Consider the following 27,269-nt stretch of genomic DNA (forward strand, 5'->3'; position numbering starts at 1 on the left):
TTACAAACTTCTAGATTATGCTGAAAAACTGTAGTCCAGATACAAGCCTGCATTATGGTCATTCCCAAAATTCTATCACAGCTAAAGAAATCCCCTCTTTTTCTTCTTCACTGTATGCAAGCTCGGCCCAAACCAGAGAGCTGCCAGAGGGTCTGCCTGAAGCACAGACACAAACACAGGGCTCACGACTCATTTTTGCACGTAGTAAAGTGTACTACCCACGCCTACATCCTTAACTAAGCACAAAGGATTTATTACTTGGATAGGAAGAACTCCATGTAAAACAAGATAAAACAAATAAAAAAGACCATACTGTGCCCTCAGTCTGGTTTTTCTTTTGGTCTGGAAGTTGGAGGCTGGTTTCAGGAATTGCTTCACATACAAAGAGTCTTGGTTCACTCTGGTCCCAGAAATGGCAAGCAGGGATGTGACTGTGCAGCTTTGGATACTCCACTACAGACCTACCAAGAGACAACAAAAAATGTAGAAAGGGAGACAAAGTAATTCCAGCCCATTCAGTGCATGAGTGTGAATAAAGCTTTAGCCAAGGGATCATTCACAGTTATTTAGACTCTGTATTAGAACATTACCAGATACATTTTCCTGACTCCTAACATCTTACACATGGCAATGACACTTCTAGTTTGGTCTGTTACACTGGCAGTGGTGACAGGACATAACGCATTTTGGTAGAAAGAAGTCGGCACTGCCTATAGAAATCAATACTTAAAATCCAGATTTTAAAATCCCCTGAAATTGCAGATCCTACAGGAACACCTGAACATCCTTCAAACTATCTACCTCAGTGCCTGCTGCTGTAACACAGGGCTTACCTCAGCTCTGTCTTCAAACCATGGAATCAGGAAGATTGGAAGAGCCCTCTAAAATCACCAAGCCCAACCGTGCACCCAGCACCACCACCACATTTGCCACTAAACCCCATCCTAGAGTGCCACATCCACACATTCTTTCCTTCCACTTCCCCACATGGTGATTCCACCACTGCTGTGGCCAGCCCGTTCCAATGCTTGACAATTCTACCTGAAGAAATTTTCCCTACACCCAATCTAAATCTTTACTGGAACAACTTGAGGCCATTTCCTCTCATCCTATTGATTTTTACCTGGGAGAAGAGACCAACCACCACCTACCTACCGTATGTCAAGAACTCTGAGGCACTATGGAAGTACACATTAAGCCCAAGGACTTCTCCTGCAGCCTTGGGAAAGCCAGTCTCTGACAGCAGCTTAAATAACAACATCTTGTTGCCTCCTTTAGGCATTTCACTACTATTTCAGTTCCAGCTATGTCAGGAGTCCAGACATACAGAATCACGTTATTTTAGTAATGGCTTAGTATTCATTCTTCTGAAAAAGTATCAGATTTAAAAAAGAAAACCAGAGACATCATTAAAGTATTTTTTCACTTGCTGTCACCACTGAAGGGTGGAACTTGTGAGGAGGATTGGAGCAGGGCTAGAGGGCAAATGGAAAGAGACATTCAAAGAGGTACAGAAACACCCTAAGCCCTCTCTCTCCCATGGAATTCAAAATCAGTAAATTGCAAACTACAAAACAGAATTTGTGTAAAAAACCTGGGAGTGTTTAGATTGTGTCTCAGGAGGAGGGAAAGAGAAGCAAAAGAAGTGTAGATTATTATCACTTTCTTTTTAATCCACCATTAATACTTCTTGAAATAAAAGCTCCTTACTTGCCAATGCCTTGTCCAGCAGAAAGGTTCCCTCTACCATCTCCCTGTTCAGCCTTGAAATCAAAGAGTGTAACTTGGTCCATTTCAACATCATAGAAACAGATCTTGGAATCGATGTTCCCATCTGCCTACAGGAAAGGAAAAAAGAAGAATAGGTATGTCTATTCCATCTGCTTCATGCTCTCAGCTTTCTTCACTGGTCATCACATAAGGTCATTCATACTAAAAAATACAAGAAAATTCCTGGCTGTTTTTCTATTCCAACAAGTCAGCCTTGGATTTCTTTGAAATGCTACAAAGCAGCTTTTATAACTAAAATCTTCCTTTTCTGGATTGTTCCCAAAACAGTACAAAGCCTTAAGAGACCTTAATGCTGGGAGATGACATTTCATTACATGACTCACTACACTGCCTGGACCGGGTCAGTTTATTTCTGAGAAGTGATTCTTGCGTCCTCAGTAATCTTGGCCCACACCAGTCAATGAGCCAACGGACAAGTCCCAGACAGTGAGTGAAGAGCTGTGCCTCACCCTGTTGACAAGGATGCTGACTTTGCTGCCATTAGCGTTGCACTTCACAGACACAATGTCTCCGCAGCCAGGGAGTAGCTTGGATAAACTCTTGCTGTTGCAGTGCACTTTTGCTTCTCTGTGGGAAGGAATAAATTTCAATTATATGGTGGCAAGTAGCTAGCAATATCCATCAGCCAAAACATTTAGCAAATTATGGGTAAGACTTTTAAAAACAAACTATTCTGACTGTATGACAGTACTGCCCCAGATTCCTGCTTCCTCTCCAGAGGATTTCTGCCACTGCATTTCTTTCAGGAATAAGTTAACAGATGCTCTTTCCTCAATGAAACAGCAAGAATAAACATCAGTGCTTCCACAGGATTCCCAAAACATTATTTTAAAAGCCTTAATACCTGCGTGAGAGATCAAAGATCTTCAAGTGAGCCAGATCAGTTCCCACAACCAGGAAATTCCCACAGACATCCAGGAGGCAGGGATTCCCCTCTGCTTCAGAGAACACCAGCAGCTGTTTAACTGTGCCCTGGGAAGAAATGTGTAACATCAGGTTTGTGTGGCCACAGCCTCACTAGAATGGACTTACTTTGTCACCAAGTTGAGTCAGGAATTGCTGAACTTCTGTATTAGATGAATCATTCCAAGCAAATTGGAGAAACATACACACAAATGCAATCTGGGTTTCAGGTATGTATATAACCTCAAAAAAAAAAAATCTAAATTTAAAGGCATCCTTCTGGAATAATTTCCTCTTTAGTAACACAACCTTTGCCATGTGAAAGATATACAGAAATATCAAGTCCCTGAAGGTCCTTAAACATATAGCTGTAAAAAAAAAAAAAACCATTATACTTATGTGATGATTCACACTCATTCTAAAATATAATATTTACTTCATAAATAAAATTATGTATAATAGAACTCAAAATATTTTTTGAGTATTGTATTATGACGAGGTAGAATTAATAGATTTAGGAAGGTCATGCACTTTACTTTTAAGCTCTAACACCAATCTTTGAAAGCAACAAGGCCTGTTTGTCCCTTCATGGTTTTCTCAGCCCTCACCTGCCAGGTGCGGACCTGGATCCGATACGGCTCCACTGTGTACAGATTTTCTCCATGAACACACAGAACTGGAGAGTCACAAAGGAAAGAGCCTGGAACAATCACAACAAAGCCATCATTACATTAAATATGTTCTGTAAAAAGAAAAAAAAAGCATGTAAAAATAAAAAAGTAACTTATAGCAAACAATTTCCACTATCTTGCACCAAATCCTTTTTTCAATCTGTCAGTCACTATTGAATTCCAACTTCTTGGTGTTTTAGCCTTCTTCCATACTGCCACTACATTTAAAAGAGCAAGCTCCCATTGTAAACAGGTGTTGGTACACTCTGTCCATGGAAATAGGTGAGAGAGGAAGGGCAAAGAGTTAATATGGGGAGTGAAAAAGAAAAAAAAAAGTGCAGTGTGAGGTTCCAGTAAGATAATTCACTTTTCCCTTCATTGAACAGCTACTGAAGAGGAATAACAATCTCTGTCAGAACAGTGGCTCTGCAATAACTTCAGAAGTATAGAAAAAGGTATCTCTGCCCACGGCAGGGAGGTTGGAATAAGATGTGCTTTAAAGTCCCTTCCAACTCAAACTGTTCTGTGATTCTATCATTACAGTGCATCAGCTACCAGGAATGAATATATAACTTTGGAAGAAAAGAAGCACTCTGACTCTGACCAACGTTTTAAGTCCTACCTGCACTTCTAAAGTTATCTCCTGAGCACTCAAAGACAGCCACTTGCTTCCCATTCCAGAACACTACAGCATCCTAAAACAAACAAACAAAACACCAAATAAATAAATACACTTCATTCCTTTTGGAAACATGCAGGAATTCATGCAATAACATAGCAAGGACTTCCCTATAACAGCCTCCAGTTACTAGTTCCCCTAGACATTGGGTTTGAAGGCTTTCAGCAGTCCAGGGGTCCTCTGGGTTCTGGTGAGCACCTTAGAGAATTCCCAAGTCCCTGTCCTATCTTAAAAAAAAGCAGCTCCACCACAGCACCATTGCTAGTGTCACAACAATACCTTCATAATATACTACATTGAATATTAAAAAAAGTTTTGTCTCTGTAAACCTAACTAGGCAACTGATGAGGCAAATAAATGGAAAATAAGACCCAAACAGATTCACCTTAGTAGCAAAGACTCCATTAGCATTCATATCCACACGAAGGCTGTGAGAGGTTCCTGTGCTGAAGACTGTCACATTGAAGAGGTTGGGAGACACCTGTACCACAGCCACCTGCTGATGAAAATGTGCCAACATGGCCTGCTCGCTGAGGATCACCACAGAGCTGATGTTGTTCACTGCCAGCAGGTTTCTTCGGGACCCCCACTGCACATAATGTGAAAAGAAAAAACACAATTTCATCTCTGGTCTTGAACTGTCACAGCAATGTCCCAAGAGAAATAACGTGGAGAAAGACAGAACAAATATTTTTATACATATGCAAAGTCCTACTATATAAATACAAGCTATAGGGAATGACTGGGAAATATTACTGATTTGAATTATTATGCTTGTTACCCAGTGTCCTGGTTTAAAAGACATGTGTCTGCTAAAGAAGAGAGGAAACTTCCTGGAATAGAAAGATGGTCCCCCTCCCTTCAAACTACTATAATTTTAAAAATACAGGGCTTCCAGGAAAAAAATGAGAACAGGAACAACAGTTCTTTACTAGAATATATGTAACAAAAGAAACAAAGAGTAACAAAAAACCCAATGACCAATTTCCCTTTGGTGTAGTTATGGCCACAGGTGGCAGGGGCCGCTGTGGGACAAGGCAGAGGGGCTGCGCTGTTTGTCTCCTGAAAGGGAAAACTGACACAACTCGCATCCATTAGCAGATGTATGAGATACTTATGGCACACATTATTTCCTATATCCCGGACCTTTTGTTATTGAAGCTTGTTAATAAAACACTTGGATCCTCTATTTTAACAGCACTTCAGTTTTGTGCAAGTAGGGCAGTGTTACAGACCCTCACTATACCAACACAGAGCAAGCAAATGCCATTGCTTTCTAAATACTTTCCACTCCTATAAGAAAAAGGAATAATAGCAAATATAAAATTATTTTCTCTCGAAAGTCATCAGTTGTATTTGATTTTCTTTCCTTATTTAAAAAAATGGAGATCGTTCTCACATACAAAGCACAGCAACAGAATGATACAGAGTATAACAGAAACACACAAAAATTGAAAAAAATAATATGGCATAAAACCCAACAACCAAAGAGGTTGGAGAACCTAAAGCACAAGCTTCGCATTTTAGCAGAACGCTGGTGGCAAAAAAAGCTGTTCATTAATATAAAACTTCCAAAACTTAAATTTATGGTTGTTAACACACACCATTTCTCTTCTGTGTATACCAATATGCTATTAGGCATAGAATGACAGTGTTTAACCTCATTATGACAAAAGTATTCCAAATAAACAAAAATTCTGCATCCTGACACTTAACAGACAATATGTTAAAATATATAGCATTCCTTTCTAGACAGTACATCTCAAAGAATATTTGGTTGTAAATATATCTTTTTATTTTTCCAACTACCAGTGAGATGAAACTATACATTGAAAAAGTGACAAATAGAAAAAAAATTACTAAAATCATGCATTTAGTCAAATTTTCTTGCTTTTTAAATAAATTTATGTAAAATTGACATTCCTGCTAATATTTTTTTCTTCCAGAAAATAATTTCAGGGAGCTGAACCCAAAGGTTTCACCAGTGAGCCATATGACAGAGAGACTAGCAATAAACAGGGAGTATTTCTCCTATTTCAGTTTTAAAAGTTACTTGATTCTCAGGGGTTTTCCTCCTATTTCTGAAGGAGGAACAGCCTATGCAGGAACACATATTCATATGATGGAGATCATGTTCATCTGTTTCACAAAGATGGTCTATTCATCTAAGATTTGTGAAATCCAACTAACATTCAAGGAGCCTCTCTCTTACCTTTATCTGAGTGACATTTCCCTCAAGTTCTGTAGATGCCTGGAACTTCCACCTCTCCTTGCCCTCCAAAGCCCATGTATTCTGATCAGATCCTGCTGCTCTCTTCCACATTGCTACTCTCCCTTTGCTAGTTCCAGCTGCCAAGATACCTGCCATTCACAAACATTTCAGGCATTTCATCTCGGACTTCAGAAAAACAAACCCACAGCACACAATATAACAGGCAGAAAACTCTGGTTCTTGGCTACTGAGAAGCCACTTTCCAGCAGCATTTCTCCCCTCACTGCAAACCAACATCCAACAGGATAACTTCTCTGGAGAAACAATGGGAGAAGTTCCACATGGCAAGGTACATCTTCTAAGCTAACAGATGAAGTGATTTTTTAAATGCATCAGACAATTACTCAATTTTAACCTTTTCTTAGAATATAGAATTATTGAATATCCCAAGCTGGAAGAGACCCCAAGGGTCATCCAGTCCAGCTCCCAGCCCTGCACAGGGCAGTCCCAGGAGTCCCAACATGTGCCCAAGAGTGTTGTCCAAACACTTCTTTACCTCTGGCAGCCTTGGGGTCATCCCCACTTCCCTGAGGAGCCTGTTCAGTGCCCAATCACCCTCTGAGGAAAGAAACTTTTCTTGATATCCAGTCTAACCCTCCCCTAGCTGGACACAGCTATGGCTTTTCCCTTGAGTCCTGTCACAGCTCACAAAAACCAGAGGTCGGATCTGCCCCTCATGATAAAGCTGCCCTATGGATGCTCCCCTCAGTGTTGTCTTCTCCAGGATGAATAAACCAAGTGACCTCAGCCATTCCTCCTATGGCTTGTGTTTATTTTCTAATGGCTAGTTCTGTAGTCACTTTTTTTGTAGTCATTTGGGCAACCAAGCACTGAAAACCACTGCAGCAGACACCAGCTGTGCCTACACCAGCAAACAAGGTGGAGCCCAGGAGCAGCTCTGTAGAAAGGATCTATTGTAAGGACCTGGCATATGTACAATACACGCCACTAAGCTCTATTTTGCACTAGCTGTAGTGTAGGCTTGTAGACTGAATGCCCAAAACACACCGCAGTCCATTAGGTGGACTTCAGGGGGCACCTGTGTCAAAGGGAATCCAGCTCATGTGCCATGAGACAACTCCACAGTGAGTCCAAGTGTGGTTGAGTATTGAATGATTTCCCTGCACTTCTCAAGGCACATTTCTGACCCAAACTAAACCTTCAACATCACACACTACCACTGAGATCCTCGGCCACAAGACAAACATACCAAAAGTATTACAGGGCATGGAAGGCTGAGGTTTGACAAGGTTTAGGACCAGAGATCACAGCTGCTATGTTATTTCTCACCTTTAGCACTGCAGTAAGACACACAGTTAATACATTCTTCCCCCTCAAAGCCAAATTGCACATCTAGGGAGAGCACATAGTTCTCATCTCGATCCAAATCCCAGAACCTAAGCCAAACAAAACAAGAATGTTAACAATACTTTGCTTTCCCAGTGTTTTGCCAGTCAATAGGATGCTGTACGTAACATTAATTTACTATTTCCACAATACCTAGATAAATTAGTTTTTAAAATTAAGTTTTCAGCAGCTGCTTCTAGAGTGTGAATTTCTTAACAATCTCCTTCCCTTTCCTTTGACTTTTTAATCTGCAGCATGTTTAGGGATATCATCCTATGAAGAAAGAAGTCAGAAGCAAGCACAGCTTTAAAAAAAAAAAAGTGAGGGCTAGTTGCAATTTTCTTCCTCCCTAATTATGCTTACTCCTCCATTTTAAGAATATTCCTGGATTACCCAGTAGTCCTTTGGATTCCAGATTTATTTTCTAGAACTGAATATTGCCATGAAACTATTCCTTCTTGATACTTGATGTTTATTACATTCTCACAAAATTAACAAAAGAGTCTGTCTGACAGTAGCAGAGAGAGGCTCAATAAAGGGAAATACTGATATGAATGGAACACTCCCACCCTGCTGTGGCTCACTTTGGACCACCATGACCAAAAGGTTAGAGGAACAGGTAGAGCAGGTCATAGTAAAGACAAGGAAGATTGCAAAAAAGAGGCAAAACTACAGAACACAGCAACAAAACAGCATGGCAAAGCAACACACTTAGAAGGATTAGGGACAGAAGCAATTTAAATATTTGTCTTATATTAAAGTAAAAAAAATGTCCTGAAAGGAAGCACTTTTTTCTGGCTGCTGATGCTGTGAGTACCCTAAGGATCAGACAGTAACATTGGCAAGAACAGCAAAGCAGCTATTTTCATGTAAAACCCCCAGCAGGATTTATTTTCAGAAGAAATTAGTAATAGCACTCAAGGAAGGAACAGAGTAGGTAGCACTGCCTGACAAAATAAAACACCTAGAGAGAATTACCAAATTAGTTTCTGTCCTTGAGAATTTTTTTTTCATTTCTCTACTTGTTTTGACAAACAAATTTAGGAAACATTGGAAATTTTTACATTACTGGCAAAAACCTCCCAATCAACATTTAAGCAAAATATTCAGCCAATTACACACTGTAACTTTCAGCTGGCCCTTCTCAGAGCAGCCAGAATAGCTTTCCTTCTTACCTGATGACTGTCTCACCCAGTGCTGTAACAACCAGACTATGGTCTATTAAAATCATGTCTGCAGAATGACCAGTCTTCCCACTCAACTTCACCTGTTAACCATAAGCAAATAAATACATTTACAGAAGGTATGAGGAGCACACTGAAGGACACTAAGCATCTGAACTGCACAACTTGGCTAAAAAGTAAAAATATGAAAATAACTGTCAGTTGACAGGCATATTCAGAAAATGATCACTGTAAAATGCATCAAGACTGCATGCATAAATTTAATAAAACAAACCTTGTAGCAGGTTAATTAAGTAGATTGGGAGTAGTATTCTACTCTTACATTAGGTCTTTTCCTAGAATTTAATAAAGATTCCTTTAAAGTCTGAACTTACAGATGTTACTTTTAGCCAAACATAAGTAACGATCAATAATAAGTGGACACTCCTGTAATACACAAGTGTCCAATCTTTTTCTGCCTTGAATAAAAAGAAAAAACATCTTAGGAAAGTTAAGGTTTGGGGCCTACCCACAAGCAGCATTTTGTAATAGCACAAGGCAGGGTATGAGACATTTCCTCTTTAATTTCCAGAGAGCCTCTGTTAGTCTTTCCATGTTGCAGCAGCCCTCTTGTTAGAGGGCAGAAATAAGCTGAGACACAGACTTCTCATTTATCACAGCATGAAAAGGGTCCTGGTTTATTCCTCTTTACAGCTTAGCCATCCTGACTCTAACTACTCACCAACTCTGGCTGCAGCAAGCTCCTGCTGTAGGCTTCCCTTGCAGCCTCTCACTACTAGCTATTTCCTGCTAAACTATGACTGCAGGTATCAGTTTGCAAACTCTGAGTGCAGGCTTTTACCTAGCTAGATTATAACCGCAGGTTCCAACAACAGGCTCTAACTGCCAACCCAGACAGACCTCAAGCAGTGATTCTCTTCCCCAGGATCCTTCTCCTTCGCGATCTGCACGATCTGATCCTCCCCTCAGCACCTAACCCACTCCTTTTTATCACAATTATCGTTATTGGCTACAGCTGTGACTCATCAGGAGCAAGGCTGTATTGTAATTAACACAGCTGTTACTTATCAGGGGCGAGGTCACCTGTATTCCCTTCTCCTACAAAGAAACAGGCCCATATTATGGATTGATCCCAGAGGTTGAGAAACAGAGCTGATTAATTTGAAAGCAAAATAGTGATAATCCAAAAAAAACAAAACAAAAAAAGAATAAATATTGTAACTTTACCCTGTAGTATGACTCTTACCTTCAGGAGCTCTTCTGCCTCTCCCTCGGGAGGAACTGCATGTAAGGACAACTGCAGATTCTCTGTTATTACAAGTAAAACATCTCTTTCCTCTAGCAACAGGAGCTTTCGGACCAGACTGTCTGTGGACAATACCTGCCTTGTCTTCCCTTTCTCATTCACGTAGTGCACAGAACCTGTAGCACAAATAAACAAGGTGCAGATTTTAGTCAACAGCTCTTGGCTACAAAAGCCAAAGTTGATGTTTTCTACCTTAATAAAACATTCCTCGTGCGCTGAAAAGGTAAAAATAACAAAAATTCTTTCATTTTCTAGTTTGTCTCAGGGTAGAGACTACAATAACTGATCAGAGCAATAAACCAAAGCCTATTTTTCCCCATTTAGAAAATCCAAAGGGGAATAATTTAAATAATTTTAAACTGCAAATAAACTTTCTGTATGAAGGACAGCTTCACTCATTTATAAGACCAAAATCTTCAGTCTTATTTAAAAAATCTGTGAAAAAAGAATGGCAGCCAAGAATTCACTCAATTTACAGCAGAGTTTAGATGACAGAAAACTGTGGACCTGAAGTTCTTCATTGTTTAGGAAACACTGCACCACACACCAAATTCAGCTTTAATCCATAATTTGACTGGCAAATGGGGCCACTTCTGTAAGCTGTACTGGTGCTCTACTGGTGTAAACAAGGGGTGTCAGTTTTGGTAGAACACTGAATCAAACTGCAATGGAACTGCAGAACCAGCATAACTGAAATGTTTTCAGAGCAGCTAACACCTGAATCAAGAGGATTACTTGAATCGCTTACCAGAAACACCCATTATGCAACTTCTCACACACATTCTGGCTCCAGTTCAGAGAGAGCAAGTTACATCACAAAAAGAACTGGAGTGGGAAGAAAATTAGCTTAGAGAAAACTAGTACCAAGAAGACTAAAAGGGATAGGAAAAGACAGGGAAGAGTGAAAGGCAAGGAAGAGGAAAATGCAGAGAAGAAACGATATTAGGGAGAAAACTAACAAAACAGATTCTCAGACTTTTTTTGTTCTGTAAGACTGAAGCACCATTTCAAAGCATGAGAAAAAAGAGAAAAGCAAATTCAAAATTTAAGAGGTATGTTTTAGCAGAATTTGCCTATTTATAGAAAGAAGAACCCACAACACGTGCATTATTTTGAAGCTTTGGACAACAGCTAATTTTATCTACACTTGTGTGTTACAGATTGTTTTCCTCATACTCACTTCTTAGGAACCTGACTAAACCAGTACCTCTGATGTCCTTGTGAACAAGACCACGCTGAAGATGATAAGACTTCAGTAATTTTATTAATTTCTTATCAAATGCTCTACAACTCCTATGAATGCTCTACGCCATTGAATATGAGGGATATGTAAATATACCCCACGTGTCAGATATATGAAAACAAGACTATCATGCACTGAGCTATTTTGAAGCACTAAGGAAACAACTTCCCAGCCAAATGTAAAAGTGGTTTTCCTCTTACCATCTGTCAAAGTGATAAAGAAGGAGAGTCCTTCCTGGACTGCCATTTTCAGAGGTGATCCTATTCCAGCTCTCTTCCAGTTAAACATATCCAAGGCTTTTTCATCACCACTCACAGCTGCTTTTGCTAGCTGTACAAAGTCCCTGCAAAGAGATAGACTTCATTCCCAATTCTCTTCATAACAGAGTAGCTTCAGTCTCAAAGAATGGAGCAGTTAATAAAGCATCAATATTTATTTATAAAGAGAATAAAGATGTTTCATACACTAATTGAAAAAAGGACAAGCTCAAAAAGATACAAACTAAAATTTCAATATTAGTTTTCATTTGCATTGTTCCACCTTTTTTTTTTCAAAACACATCACTATTTTTTAAACTAATCATTTATAAAGCCCAGACAAGGAAAACTCTTCTTTTTTACTACAGCTGCTTCCAATTTCTTGCTTGGACAGGAAAGAGATAACGTTTAAGAACTGACTTTTAATTGAATTGCTTTTGATAATAATATAATGAAAATTGTGTTTCCAGTGTGTTTATGGCTTTCCACAATCAGCAATATTGCTAATTAGAAGAACTAAGACAGAAGAGTTAACAGCACCAGATAGGAGATGTGGAGAAGAGAAAGAAGATCAGTTGCTGCACACAGGACACAGAGCCAGCTACCAGAGTGGGAAAAGGGCTTGGAAATATAGGGCACTTTGGAGAAGAATATTTTTTAATAGACTTAAAAGCAGTTCATTTGTGGGTAGGACTTTCTTTCTGTGGAACAAGACAAAGACCTGCAGAGCTCCGAGGAGGCCAATACTCACTCGCCAGGAGGGGGTGGCCGAAACACACAGTGACACAAGCATTTCCCATACTCCTGCTGAACCAGGGCAGGTCCCTGGACTCTGCCTCGATGGTCCATCTTCCAAAGAAACAAGACACCGTGCTAGAAAAAGACAAGTTAATTCATTACCCTTTGCACACAGATGAGAATCCAGACTATGGATGAATATGTTGTAGCTGGAGTTTGTTTTTCAACATCTAGGCTTTATTCCTGAGTCTGCCATAAAATCTGTGCATAGACGGGAGCAAAAGAATTCAAGTTGTCTATACCTCAATTATTCCATGCATGAAATAGCCTTAAACCTTCATCAGCACTCAGCATTCATTGAGATCCAATGCACTTTTGCTTCAGGAAAAATCATAGAACAGGAAATCTCTAATTGTAAAAAAAGTTAAAACACTAAGATTTGATTTTATTCCCTAACAGTTTTAATTTGTACCTAAGGAATGGAAATTTCTCTCCCACACAACTCTGCCTTCCCCATGGATCTCCATTCCATGCTCCTTTCCATTACAGAGCTTCCAAGACTGTGTTCCATATCAAACCCATTTCAGCTACTCACCCCATCCCCAGATGCAAGGCAGGTACCACTTGTACTCCAGCTCAGGACTGTGATTTTGGCGCTGTGATTTGGAGGTACAGTGTGCTGCTCCTTGTCTTGTTTGTTCAGTATTAGAACTTCTCCTGTCTCCCATCCTGAGGCCAGAATGGGTCTGGAAGGGTGCCAGGCAAGTAATGTGACCTGAAAGCTTCTCTCGACATGGGAATCAGGCACGTGTTCTCCCTGCAAACAGAAATCAGTGTGAGTTCAGTCCAATGGAAACTCAGCAGTCAAACCTTCTGTTTCCCAGCACAGTCAATATCAAGCTTTCTCTCCCATATAAAGGACATAAGAAGGCTTTGAGCACATTTCAAGGTAAAAAGAAATTCCAGCTATTGAAAAAGAATAAAGCATATCACTAAGGACATAGAATTATCTAATGCTTTAACAGCCCTTGAAGGCAGATCCTCCTTTGGGCACAGTTTGCAAGAATATTTCATGTGAAACATTTAACTTCTCTAAGTATTTATTTTTCCATTTGTTAAACCTGGATGACAATTTTTCAGAATACACTTTGAAAAGTACATTTTTAGGCTACCGTATTAACAGACTTACATGTTCCAGTAAGTCTGCTGCTAGATACATTAAGTGCTGCTTCCCTAAAAACTATGCAAACCAAAGTCTTACACCAAGCTTTCATGTAAAAGTCAGAGTATGCAAAAGAAATATCTGTCTACAGGCAGAAAATCACTTCAGTCTTGAGGTGGCAGAATGATTTGTTCAATTTCCATTTCTTAATATGTTCTATTCACTTAAGAGTTAAAAAGCAGCAGCAGCAGCATGTATTCATTTACTTATAAGCCTGAAATTCTCAACTATAAGAAGCAAAAAGCAAATCAGTAACCATCACAAAAAAGACTTATAGGCTGTAAACATCAAATTTCAAAGGAAAGATCAATTTAATTTATAAAGATCTTTTTAAAAGACGTATAATGAGTGGCTGATGAATCTGTTGTGTTCCAGATAGCACAGGACATAGACGGTAAAACTCAAAGAGATTTCAGGAGGATAAGTAAGCCTGCAAAAATAGAGATTTAAAATGTGACGTTTTAAATTAGGACAATGATAAAGGTTGCTGAGAGAAGCTGTGACTACTCACACATCTCTCACTTCTCTGGAACTGTTTAAGGCCAGGTTAGATGGGGCTTGGAGCAGCCCAGTCTATGGAAGGTGTCCCTGCTCGTGGAAGGTGGGACAAGATGATCTTAAAGGTCCCTTCCAATCCACACCATCTTGCGATTCTGTGACTCTATATCGAGACCAAAAGCAAAGTTGCTGATTTTTCACCTGTTCCAGGTAGATATCCATGCAGCCCCCAGCTGCTGTGCTGATGGAAGCAACTGCCAGGAGGGGATGAAGTGGGTGCCAGGCGATATGGGAAGGGGAGGCAACGGAATCAGGAACTTCTATTCGATGATCCACGTACACGGCCATAACAGGAGCTGTCACAGGCAGCCCTCACCTGTACAAGGAAAACAAACACCTCTATCAGGTATGCTTATATAGGTAATACACATATACTACATATATGCTATATTATATTTCATTTATGTACCATATATAATGACATGTAGGGTTAAGACATAGGGGGAAAATAAAACTACAGCATCATCTTGTTGCACATACTACACAGATATGAGAGAATTCAGACGGGTACTTTTTAAAAAATGACAAAACACTGAGTCTCATACTCGAGATTCACAGCGTGAATAGGCCGGTACCAGTCTCGCACCAGTGGCTTGTGCTGGCCAGCTTTAAAGGACTCTGAAATAACTCAGAATTTACCAGAAAGTTACTTCCAGTACTTCATGAAACGTTTAAAAGACTCCTGTGACATTTAAGGGGAAGAGATGTTTTCTTCTGCACAGCTCAACCCTGAGTTCAGAACCTGCAGGCACAGCAGTGACACTTGCCTAAGCCACCAGGATTTAAAACGGGCATGAAAAGACTCTTAAGGTCTTTTTTCTTTAAATCTTCTGTCAGCACCTAAAATTACTAATTTGCGGGGCACTTAATTTAGAAAGGTGGGCAACCCTGTCCAGCAAATTGGGTGTTGTGTATCCTGCCTGTGACACATACAAGGAACAACATCAACTACTGGATATGAGAGCAGACAAAAGCAGTCAGCCTAAGGACAAGCCATTTCACCTTTCAACAAGATCCACTCACCTCTATCTGCACAATCCTTCAAAATCCTCAGCATTCCCAAAGTGGCATTGAGTGGGTCTAGTTTTATCGCCCCTCAAAACGACCCCAAACTGTCGCCCTGATTTTTTGATTTTTCAGCCTTCTGACAGGAGCTTTCTCAGGCACTGTAAAATAAACAAAGACTGATGTTTGGTAAATAATGCATTCCTTTCCAGGGGGAAGGACAAACTGGTAAACTTCCGAGTTGACCACTGGGGTCAGAGAGGTGTCAGTCTCGTCCCCCAATCCTTGACCAAATTCCAAAGACTGTATAACTCGAGGTCTGTCTGTCGAGTACTGTCAGCACATTTAAGCACATTGATATAACCTGGTTTGCTGTACTTGGGGAGCTGTGGACTCACCAGCCCCCAGTCACCACACGCATTGTGAAAGCAATCTCTGGCCTTAACAAGACTCTCTGACAAGACTCAACAGTTACTAGAGCAGAGATTTTTCTTTAATCCCTACCTATAAGAAATGCTGGGTTTTAAATCTGCAATTGTTTAAAATAGCCAGCTCCAGGAAAAAAAAAAAACAAAGTAATACAAAACTGCTGTACAAAACTGCTACAAAAAGACGGTTAGTGACTATGTACAATCTTCTCTAACTAGTAAAACAGATGGAAGTAAAAAACCAGTTGAATCCTGCATTCCCTCAGAGGGAGAAGGGGTGGGGAGCCTGTGCCAGGCAGAGCCCAGGCTGCTGCTGCCGTGGGCAGCTCCTGGAGGGAACCGAACCCCACGCGGGTCCCTCGTCCGGGCCGTCACCGCCACAGCCGGGGCTCCCGAACCCCCCGGCTCCGAGGGGGCAAACACCCGGCCCGATCTCCCCGGCTCCGAGGGGGCAAACACCCGGCCCGATCTCCCCGGCTCCGAGGGGGCAAACACCCGGCCCACGCCGCCACCTTCTCCCCTCCGGGCGGATTCGGCCGCCCCCGCCGACTGCGGGCAGCAACTCAAGCGCCCCACATCTCCGTCTGACCGCGATCCACCGCTGCCACGGGCCGGGCCCAGATACAGCCCTTGAGAGCCGGTTGACCCGCCGCGGGGCTGCTGTGGGCAGAGCCCGCCGCCCGCTCTCCCTCCCGCCGCCCCGCTCTCCCTCACGGCCCCGCGCTCCCTCACGGCTCCGCTCTCCCTCTCTCACGCCGCCCGCTCTCCCCCTCCCGCCGCCCGCTCTCCCTCATGGCCCCGCTCTCCCTCACGCCGCCGCTCTCCCTCCCGCCGCCCCGCTCTCCCTCACGCCGCCCCGCTCCCCCTCACGGCCCCGCGCTCACCGCCCGGGCCGCAGGCCGCGCTCCCTCCGTGATGTTTTGCGTTACCCCGACAACGGGGCGAGCCCGAGCGGAAACTGCCGAGCGGAGCCGAGGAGCGGCGGGAACGGCCGAAGGCGCCCGGCGGGGCACGAAGAGTGGCGGAAAGTGCCGAGCGCAGCGGACCCGGCGTCGTCCCGCGCGTGGGCCCCAGAGGCGTCTGCAGGGTTTGTGGCTTGACCCATGAGGGAATTTTTCTATCGAGGTGATGGACTGTGCCGCCGCCCCGAGAACAGAGATTCTTCCCAAAGCTATCAAGCACCTGCTGTGACGGAGCGCGACCCAGATGAACCTCCGTGGGATAGAAACGCATATCGTAACTATATTTTATTGTACTGCCCCGAGCTCAGCGGCTCGTTCAGAGTTTTGGTGGGGAAAGTTTTTAACTTAATGACCAAGTTTTTCTAGAGACCGGTAGATGAAGACAGCCCGTAAAGCGCTCCTACCACCGCCCTGCACTCCTCAGCACCTCCTGCGGAACCCCTGCAGCCCCTCACAGGATACCCGGGCCTGGCCTTGGCAGGAGAGACCACAGCTACACGGTTTGCCCCGGTTCCTCCCCTCCCTGTGCCCCATACCTTTGGTTTCTCCTCTCCTGGGTGTGTCTCCATGGGTGGTGGGTCCATGTGACCGGCCCTGTCTCCCCTGTGGGATACTGACCTTACCTGCCCTTTGCTCTGCCCCCACACCTCAGGGCCTGCTGAACCCCAAACCTAAGCGGGGACAAGCAGATGACTCGGGCTCTTGACTCCAGGTCTTCCTTCGGCTCCTGGAAATAAACCTGCTGGAATTCATCAAGGCCTTCTGCCTCTCCTAGCTGAGCCAGCCACGTGGTCTGTGTGAACATCTGAGCCTTGCCTGAGTTTCCCCAAATAGCCTTTTCCACCAGAAACCTAACCCTAGGCTCCAGCTCAACTCCTAAATTCCATGCCACAACCTACAACAACTCATATCTGGTACAGCCCAGCTCCATTCCCTGCTCTTTTCCCCATTGGGCCTGCAGCCCTAACACCTTCAAAAGGGTTGAAAAAATTCAAGACAAAATCCTCACAGCACTGTCCTATCCACAGTCATCTGTAATTCCTCTGAAGTCACAACACTTCTATGCAAGCCGATGAAAAGCAGCCACACCTGGTAGAGCTGTGACAAGCAGATCCTGCATATTTGGAGGTTGACTGGACATGTGTAACGTGTAATTTATGTGGTGTTCATCACTTTCCTTTCCCAAATGCGTAGGGACTCTTCTGGGGAAAAAAACAACCAAACAACAATAACAACACAAAACTCTGTTTTGGTAGCAAGTCGGAAAAAGTACACCACATTGAAACACACTGTATTTCTTCTACAATTATGGGCAGGCTTCAGGTAAGAGGCAAAACACTGGCTTTAGACCTTCTTGTTACAAGCCCCATAGATCAGAGCAGCAGAACTGACAAAGTCCTATTTCCTGGAGCTTTTTATCTTCTCCCTTGCAAGGCATCAGCTCTAACAGTCATTTATGGCATCTCTTCATGGTGGATCCTTGGAAATGCAATAGCCCTGTCAGCTCACTCAGGTGTCGCACCCAAAGCAGAGTCACCAATTCATCTCTTGCCTCTGCCCAGCCAATCATTCTCACTGTAGCCTTGAGCTCATCAGACTTGTGGTTGAGGATTTGAGCAGACCACATGTAGATGCCTTATTTTCTAAGGCAACCAGGCTGTTGTGGAAACTACTGCAACTACACGATACAATCAAGTCAGAAACACACAGTCTAAATAGACAAGTGAATGTGGAATCCTAGGATCCTAACATCTTCCCTTCTACTCATAAAATCATATAATCACAGAATGGTTTGGGTTGAAAGGGGCCTTAAAAATCATCAAGTCCCTGGTATAAAAGATGCCTAATAGCTACGAGTCCCTGAAGTCCCAGGACTGGCTGCAGTAGTACAGTGACAGCCCATTTCCTCCATTCCCTTAAGGGCTTGACCTCAAATATCAAGAGAAAAACAAAGTTGCATGACTGGGTGCTTCCTATTCTGTAAGCAATAAGGGATTAACAATAGCAGTCCGTCCTTCCATTTAAATCCTCTTACCTGCACAGGAAAGAATTGCTTGAACAACACAAAGATCATCCATTATTGTTTGCCAGAATAAACAACTTCAGAACCTTTCAAGGAGAAATAAATTATGAATGAAATGTGCTAGCTTCTAAATAATCTAAAAGAAAAATACAGAACGTTCACAATATTGGTTGCTTTTACATCTAGGACCTTTGGAAAAGTAAGTCCATGTTATAATTTGCAATGATCATGCACATTAGATGCAAAATTAAAAACAACATCAATCTAGAGAATTAACTTTGTCCTTCTGCTGAACAGTTCTGCATTGCTTGCTCTATTTTCTAGTAAAAATGCAGTTTGTTTTTCATACCTTAAAATACACAGGATGTGGGACAAATCCAAGTTTATGCTCTTGCCTGGCCTAGAAAACCATGGCAACAAACACTGGAAGATTATTTGCATTTTGTAACTGTGCAGGTCTGTAAAAATAGAATAGCGGGGAAGGGCCGTGATCAAAACCAAACAAATGGAAGTTCAAGTGTCTTTTGACGTCTCACCCTACCCCCTGCCTCTCAGCCCTTGTCCAGCTCCTTTTCAGTCAGTTTTTCTCTCACAAACATTTAGACACATGAGCAGTTTCACACCTTAACAGTCGGCTGGAGGCAATGAGGCTATTCAAGCACGGAAAGTTATTTACATACAGAGAGAATGGAAAACTCCAGCTGGAGAGCTGAACGTAACTTCACATCTCTCGGCAAAGCACTATGGAAATACACGGTGGTGGAGATGAAGAATCCATCATTTCCTAACAATATTGTTGAATTAGGTTGTGGCCAAACCAAGGAGCAAAAATAAGCCATATGATCTTGTGCTAGATTATAACAAAACTGAAAAACACTCTCTTAAAAAAAAAACCAATCCAAACAATTAAGATGTAGATTTAAATGCAAAGCTCGGCATGGCAGACAAACCTTTTCTTAACAAATTCCACTTAGAGCAGTCCACTCAGAAATACACTTTACAGCATAACTACAGGTGATGACACAGTGCTCAAGACACGGTCCAGATCTACCATCGTAGATAATTATTTGCAACAAGCTCCACGGCAATTTTCCAGAATTTAGACATCATTACGAGGTTTAACTAGTTATGACTTTATCTCTAAGCTTACAAAGATTTTCCTCGGAAGAGGACTAAGACATGCTTTCTTGCTATGAGAGTTATAAAGATTCAAAACAGAGGATAATCCAATGTTCTTTCCACAAACACATTATTAGGGGAAAAGCATCTCACGCACTATCAGTTGTAAAATTTGTTTAAGTTATCTTGCTCAGCAGTTAACGTGAAGTCACCAGACAGAAGTATCAGTCCACATCAAGGAAAAGAAAGATATCCGGCAACAAAACCTGGTCCAGCGAAAGGCCTCAAGGAGGGCACCTGTTCCTGGATGCAGCCAGGAATGTCCCAGTTGCTCCAGGGAGAGCGGCCCCACGGCTTTCCCGAGGTGCCGGCAAAGGGAATGAGAGTGTCAGCGGTACCGCCGGCCCAACCGGGCACCGCACGCACCGAGCCGCGGCCCCGCGGCACAACCAACCCAGCGCCACAGCGCCCCCGCTCGGCAGCCGCGAATACTGCGCCGTATGCAAATCACCCCCCTCCCTGGCCAATGGAATCCTGGACCCCCGTCCAACGGACTCGGCTAGAGAGCGCGCAATTGGTCTTTTCTTTCAGCCAATCAACAGCCGGATCCCGGGATTCACCCCGCCCCCGGTGGACACGCGCTGCCGCCTCTTCCTCCGCGTCGAGCTTTCGTCACGCGGCCCGCGCCGCGCTTTGTTTGGCTGGCGCTGGGGCCGCGGGCCCGCCCCCGCCTCGCTCCCGCCCGGCGCCGGCCAATGGGGAGCGTTGTTTTGGGGGCGGGGAGCGCCGGCGCGCTCAGCTGGGCCCGCCCCCGGCCGGGCGAGGAGGAACCGGAACCGCCGCGGCCCCGGCCCGGCCCCAGCCCCGCGCGGCCCCAGCCCGGCCGAGCCCCACGGCGCTGGCACCGCCGCCGCCTTTCGGAGCACCCGGGAGAGAGGCCGGCCCCACAGCCGGGAGCGGGGCTGCCGCCGCCAGCAAACCTGGGAGGGCCGCTGGGCTCCGCGCCCGCCGCCTCCGGAGCTGGCGGGTCTGGGCGCAGCCCGGCGGTGCCTGGCGCTGCGGGGGCCCGAGGGGCCGAGGCCGCCGCCGGCGGGGAGGCCGGAGCGCGGAGGCTGCGGAGCGGCGTTGATGCGGCAGGTGAGGCAGGGGCTGGGAACGGAGCCCGGGGAGGCCGGGCCGGCCCCGCTCGCCCGTCCGGGCCGGCCCCGCGGGGAAACGCGGCCCTGCGGCTCTCGGGGGCAGCGGAGGGACGGACACGGGGGTGTGGACGGCCAAAGCAGCCAGGCTGAAGAAATTTTCACTCTGGGAGAAAAAGGGAAAGGAGGAACAAGGTGAAAACGAAAGGAAAAGCAGCTATAACGGGGAGACTGCACGTAGGGCTTGGGCAGAAGGCTGGAGGGAGCCGGTTGAGAAGTGCGGCAGCGCCCGGGTCTGATACCCGGCTCCTGTGGGGAGCCGTCCCCAAGAAACGTGTCTTTGTTTCCCCCCGCTAATTGCTGGGGAGGCCTGGGGGTGGGTGCATCGTTTAACTTGCAGTGATAAAACCGAGCTTGAACTTATTTAAGCCTTGCTTATACAAAGTTTTCGAGCACGTATTGTCAAAATTGGAAGATTTCTGTCCTCAAAACAGCTAGAAACTGTCGGGTTTCTAGCTCAGAATAGCTAGAAACTGTGTGAAGAACCAGTCTGTAACTAGGGACCTGTCAGGTGAATAACTAAATTTCAGTGTCAGTTTAGATCCACAGTCCAGATCAGTTTATTGAGTATTCTCAAGGAGTGAAACATTGCCCAACACAATTCTGGATGGGTTCAATGGTTTAGCTGAAAATTAGAGGGGAAAATATAATATTAATAGTAGGAATACAACCAGTAAGAAGTAACCTCGTGAGTTTGTATGGCATATCACGTTGATGCATCTTCTTTATTTTGAACCTCATTATCCTGGTGTCCACCTAATCCGTAGTGATTCCAATATTTGTGATATTCAGAATTTCCTCCTCCTGTTGATTATCTTTTCCCTAGGTGGTAGTTGGAGGGTGGCTCCTGCCATGGTGTCAAGGCAGCTGCATCCCCAGTGCTGCTCCTTGCTGGGCACTGACTGGTTCTTTCTTAGAACTCGACTTCTTTTAGATACGCTGTCACTAATATTTTTACACTCTTTAAGAAAAACTGAAACAGTTGTTGGGTTTTAACAGATAACGTGATTTAATGCCTTAAGCTCCTGTCTATATCTGACATTTTGTTCCAAGTATTTGAAAAAAAACCCTTGAGAATGGAGATGATTTGTGAAGCCAGCACAGAAGTGACCATCCCATCGGTTGGCCCCAGTGTCAGGTCCGAGAGCTGACAGACGCCTTGGGCAGCCGGGGATGCTCCCGTGGCACAGAGGGCTCAGGGCTGCCTCGCTTGGGCTCTCTGCACGGCCAGGACCAGCCAGGCAAAGCTGCACAACCACTGCGGGCACCTCCCGAGTTTATTGCCCTCCAAATTTTAAAAAAAAAAAAAAAAAAAAAAAAAAAAAGAAAAAGAAAAAAAGAAGGAAAGAAAAAAAAGAAAAAAAAAAAAAGGAGGAATGGGGTGGCATCAGTTCTCTGGCAGCAGAGGCCTGGGCAGGCGGTCCGTGCCCGTTCCCGGGGACAGAGCGGGGCTGCCCCGGGGCTGCCCGGCGGGAAGGGAAGGGAAGGGAAGGGAAGGGAAGGAGTGCGGGGTGGGGGCGGCGGGGAGCGGGAGCCTCGGCCAGTCCCGGCCCCAGACACACAACACACACACACACACAGAGGGAGAGGAGGAGAAGCCGCCGCCGCATCCAGGAGCATGGATCCCCCCCCCGCGGCGGGCCGGGCCGCGGCTCCGCGGTGAGGAGAGCGGAGAGCGGAGAGCAGGGCCCGGGGCCGGGGGGTGCGGTGGGTGCCCTGGGCCGGGGAGCAGCCCCGCTCTGCCCCGCTCCGCTCTGCCCCCGGCCCGGCGCTGCGCTCCCCGGCGCTGCCGCACGCCCGAGTTTGGCCCGGCTGTTTCTCGGCCAAAGGCGGCCCGGAGCCCCTCGGGACGGGCACGGGGGGCTGCCGGGGGGGCCCCGCCGCCGTTTGGGCCGCTCTGGGGGGGCCTGTGGCGGGGCTTTCCCTCTCCCGCCCTCGGCACAGGTTGTTGGGTCGGGACAGCAAACGAAAGGGGATTTAGTAACAAACAACGGCGGCCATGTTGAGAGGAATTTCTGTAGCTAAACTTCTCCCCTCGCAGCCCGGGGGTTTCTCCGCTCCCCGGGGGGCTCCCCGGCCTGACCCCGCGCCCCCCTCTTCTCTCGCCCTCCTCCCCCGCAGGATGACAGTGAAACTGGGAGAGAGCAGCGGGGAGGAAGGGGTGAAAAAGCTGGGCAAGAGAGCAGGAGGAGATGAGGAGTCCTTGGAAGAAGAAGGGGCAGGAGGAGGAGGAGAGGCAGCTCCAGGCAGCAGCAGCACAAAGAAAGAGGAGAAGATCATTAACAGCAGCACTACCAGCAGCCCCCCACCGAACCCCAACTTGTCACCGGCCCCTGCCTCCCTTCAGCCTTCCCAGAGCCAGGACCAGCATCATTTTCTCAGGTCCAGCGTCAGACCTCAGAGCAAGAGGCTGAAGAAGGATTCCCAGGCATCCTCCTCGGTTGGCAGCAGCACTGCTGGGAAAGGCAAAGGTACTGTGTTTGGGCACCCTAAAACGTGCAGGCAAGGGAGGGGAGGCACCTGTGGGGCTGTGGGTTGTCATTCTGTTTCTGTAGATGCCATCTTTTGTTTGGTTTGGAAAGGTGTTTTGGGGCTTGTTTCTCATGGCTGAAATCTTCTTTGTGTCCCAAGGCTTCAGCTTCTCTGCTGCCCACTGTCCTCTCTGCACTGCCAGGAATGGGGGTCTGGATGTTTGTGTGGAGGAGGAAATATTCTGCATTATTGAAGCAAATGTTTAATGTCTTTATTTCTCGAGTTTTGGGAAATTCCTGTGTTTTGATTAGGAAATCAGACTCTAGCTAGCTGTGTAATCAGGTGGCTGCACTCTGAATTCTGTTCTTGAATAGTAACAAAATATTCACAGAGTGCTAGTTAGCATAGGAAAAAAAACCCCACAAGACATTGGTGATTCCCCCCAATTATTTTTATTATCTAAATAACTATTTTGGAAACAAACAGCAATGAGATACACATATTGACATGTTTGTTTCTAAGGTGTTGGGAGTCCTGTTCCACTGTTTCAGAACAGTTTGGGCATCTATATGATTTGAGATTTTTTTAAGATTGGTTTGTACACATCTGAAAGTCTGTAGGTACAGACAGATGCACACCTGCTTTTTCACTTAGCATTGGAGACGAGAATTTGATTTTTTTTTTTTTCTTTTTTTGAGCTGTTTCTAACTTCAGTAGCTGGAAGGCAGCAGGGATATTTGAATATTTTGGTGTGTGTGCTCAGCAATGACTAGATGTCATCTTAGAACTGCAGTTGAGCTGTATGTGAGCCGAATTTTGGATATCACGTGCTAAAGTACTCAAGTGTTATTTTCTGTTAATTTTTGAGAAAAACACCACTCAAAGTTTGCATCAACATTTAAAATAATTAAATTTGTTCTTGTCTGCTAAATTGAAATCTAATCCCACATAGGATAAATGTGTCTTGGAGGTTATCTCACTCTTGCCCACCTCAGGGGTGTGCACATTCTGGGCATTAAGTAAACATCACAGTTATGATAGTTTTGTGTTGCAGTAATAAGGCAGTGCAAACTGGGATATTTAAGTTATTGCTATAGCAGAAAAATGTTCTTGAACTCAGTTGCTTGACAGTTGGTATAATTGACTAAAGTATTTCTAAGTACCTTAGTAAGTCCTCTTTAATCTCTTGAATGTTAAATGAAAGCTCTGTGTGTAGGGAATAGAACAGAAAGGCCTATGTATTTTTTTTTTCAGTTGCATGAAACAAAATACAAAAACAAATGTAATATCCAGGAGTATTTAGCTATGTATAATTAATTCCAGGATTGCAAATAGTATTAGATGTGAGGAGGTGTTTCTTTGAAATACATCTTGTTTATGATTCTCAAGTTGAACATGTCCATTTGAAATTATTCCATTGATTTGGAATTGCATATATGTGTGAACAAATACATGTGTTTGTGCAAGTGTATAATCATGTTTGTACATGAACATTTATTTCCAATCCTAGAGCAGCAGAATGATTATTTAACTAGGAATATCAACACAATAGGAAAATAAATTTCATTCACTTTTGTAATTCAGATTCCAAAACAAGCATAAGAAAATTACATACAGAACAGAAAATATTATCTCAGTAACCAGTCATGGATAGTGCTTGCAATCACTGTACCATGTTGTCAGGTTTGGGAGAACTCCTTAAATTCATCAGGAGTGACAGTGGTAGAATTATATCTTTCAGTGTTTTCAGTTTTTCAATTTTGAGACCAGCCACAGCTCTACCTGGCCAGATTTGGTGTGAGTATGTCTGACTGATTGAATTCTCTGATATGGTTGAGATTATAATTGTCAGATTTTGGAGAACAGAGCCAGGGAACAGGATCCTTTCTAATTTGAGTTCTTTATGTTCAGAGATGCATAATGAGAGGTTTTCCAGGCTTGTCTAAATTCCTAGTGGAAAGCCTTGTGATCAGAATTCACAGTGCTCTGTGCTCTGAGCAAAGTGTCTCGCAGAGTCAGCTTCTGGTAGGAAATGAATGGAAGGGTGGAGATGACTTAAAAAAGAATGGACTTAAATCCTTTCATTGGCTGTCCCATTAACTTTCTTCTCCCTGTCTAAGTATAAAAGTGCATCAGCTCTGAACCTGGAAGCTTTTGCATTGTTGATGTCAAAGTCGAGGTGATGGCTGCACAGGTAACTGGAGTGACCAGACCACGTCTGTGCTTGGTCCAGTGAAACCAGAAATTTGTTTTTGTCATAGGCATTCAATAATGCTGTGTAACCCTCAATATTTTATTGAAGTCCTTCTACTTCTAGAACCTCTCTATGCTGAAGGGAAAACTCTCACCTGACAATTTTTAATGAGTGTGATCAATGCATTTTCAAATTGTAGTTGCTCAGCAAGCATTGGTTTGTTTACAGAAAAGTTTTGGACATAGTATTTCTTTTTCTATGTGTCGCAAATTCCTTTTTAATTTTGGCATCCATGCTTTTAGGATCCTTAATTGTAGCAGACAAATTATTGATAAACTTGTCTGTAAACTGTAAAAAGAGTGTGCCCACTCAGCATCTGCTGACTTTTCAACTTTATCTTACTGTGGTTCAGGGAAGCTTGCCTTGTGGAGTGTATAAACATGCTGCTAATAGTCAGATTGCCCTGATGTACTCTTTAATTGAACATTTGAATCCCACCTCTTACCTTTTGTGTACTGAGGTGCACTTCGGAGTTTAAGGCAAAAATTACACAGGAAATAGTACAGTAGAATAAAGTTTGGAAACTATTCCACTTTAGTAGCCAATCCATTTGGAATTGTGGGAAGGTTTATCAAATTTCTGGCACAAATATCTAAATCTCTGCATTTTTTTAGAATTATCATACTTTTTTCAACGGTTTGTCACCTTTTAATTGTATTTTCAAGGTCATAGTCTACACCTCAACTAATGCATGATTTTGAACCATGAAGGCTTCAAAGGAAGTCTTCAAGTAACTTGCATGAAACCATGGCAGGAACTTGAAGGACTAGTGGTATCCAGACAGTTTATTGTGAAAGTTCCAGTGCAGGGAGGTTTGTTGAGGGAGGAGATGCAGACCAAGTTAAGATTGCTGAAAAAGGGATTTCTGAGAGTTTGCTTCTCAAAAACCAGTATGCCACATGGTTGCTGAGCACAGGTGTTAAGGTGTGGACCACAGGCTTTGGTTCACGAAGCCAGAGTGGATGGAATATGTGTGTGTGTGTATGTTGTGACCACATGGGTAAAAAGCCGTGCTAATGGTGTACATTGTCATCATGTGCTGTAGATGTAGCTTGAATTAGAGTAGAGTTTTGCAATTTCTCTGTCTTTATCCATTTTCTGAATGCAGAATGAAGTCAGGAGGACTAGCCTAATGGTGATAAGCTGAAGCTTGAAGATGTCTTTCATGCCGTTGTTCTGGATTTATTCCTAAAATATGTAGAATGGCTCAAACAAGTATTTGGATATGTTTTGTGGTAATAAGCAGTTCTTTTTTGAAAAAGCTGAAAGCTTAGTTGAATTGAAGTGTTCCATCTTTTGGCATGGTGTAGAACTTGCTAAAAAGCAGCCTAGTTCGTTTCAGCATGCCAAAGTTTCATGTTCAGTAGCACATGGGTTGTATCAACTACTATCTTCTGTAGAGAGACTGTAGATACCAAAATACCTAATATATGTACTTAAAATGAGTTTTATTGTATCTTCCTGAGTTCATGTGTTGCAGACTATATTGTAGCCATCATTTGAGATGTTACTCCTCCAGCATTATTTCTCTAGGACATGAACCCTGTTTAAAAACTACCAGCACAGTCCCTTGTTCCAACATTCTCCTTAATTCTATCCATTGCACTTGGTACTTCTCCTTCCATCCTACCCTGACATG

General features: G+C 43.9%; 2 protein-coding genes across 8 annotated transcripts in view; one reads left to right on the forward strand and one right to left on the reverse strand.

Annotated features, from left to right (window-relative positions):
• Positions 1-16,850, reverse strand: part of IFT140 (intraflagellar transport 140) — a 48,581-nt gene extending 31,731 nt beyond the window's left edge. For all 4 annotated transcript variants that reach the window (XM_083872493.1, XM_083872492.1, XM_083872491.1 and 1 more), the window contains exons 1-17: positions 16,489-16,850; positions 15,195-15,337; positions 14,313-14,487; positions 12,987-13,208; positions 12,405-12,526; positions 11,597-11,739; positions 10,094-10,269; positions 8,839-8,930; positions 7,607-7,713; positions 6,257-6,405; positions 4,430-4,633; positions 3,988-4,060; positions 3,303-3,394; positions 2,636-2,763; positions 2,241-2,358; positions 1,711-1,838; positions 314-461 (exon numbers count right to left, since the gene is read on the reverse strand). In XM_083872493.1, coding sequence (XP_083728619.1) covers positions 314-461; positions 1,711-1,838; positions 2,241-2,358; positions 2,636-2,763; positions 3,303-3,394; positions 3,988-4,060; positions 4,430-4,633; positions 6,257-6,405; positions 7,607-7,713; positions 8,839-8,930; positions 10,094-10,269; positions 11,597-11,739; positions 12,405-12,526; positions 12,987-13,208; positions 14,313-14,459 — 2,049 coding nt within the window. In that variant the 5' untranslated portion in view covers positions 14,460-14,487; positions 15,195-15,337; positions 16,489-16,850. The remainder of the gene's footprint in view (positions 1-313; positions 462-1,710; positions 1,839-2,240; positions 2,359-2,635; positions 2,764-3,302; positions 3,395-3,987; positions 4,061-4,429; positions 4,634-6,256; positions 6,406-7,606; positions 7,714-8,838; positions 8,931-10,093; positions 10,270-11,596; positions 11,740-12,404; positions 12,527-12,986; positions 13,209-14,312; positions 14,488-15,194; positions 15,338-16,488) is intronic.
• Positions 16,851-20,371: 3,521 nt separating this feature from the next.
• The window catches only part of CRAMP1 (cramped chromatin regulator homolog 1), a 33,895-nt gene continuing 26,997 nt past the window's right edge, over positions 20,372-27,269 (forward strand). For 3 of the 4 annotated variants that reach the window (XM_083872920.1, XM_083872923.1, XM_083872921.1), the window contains exons 1-2: positions 20,956-22,563; positions 23,026-23,375. In XM_083872920.1, coding sequence (XP_083729046.1) covers positions 22,523-22,563; positions 23,026-23,375 — 391 coding nt within the window. In that variant the 5' untranslated portion in view covers positions 20,956-22,522. Of the gene's footprint in view, positions 20,846-20,955; positions 22,564-23,025; positions 23,376-27,269 lie in introns of those variants that run through there. The other variant, XM_083872922.1, reaches the window with a different exon arrangement.

Source organism: Zosterops lateralis (genome assembly GCF_965231275.1).
Source record: "Zosterops lateralis genome assembly, chromosome: 15".
Taxonomy (NCBI): Eukaryota; Metazoa; Chordata; class Aves; order Passeriformes; family Zosteropidae; genus Zosterops; species Zosterops lateralis.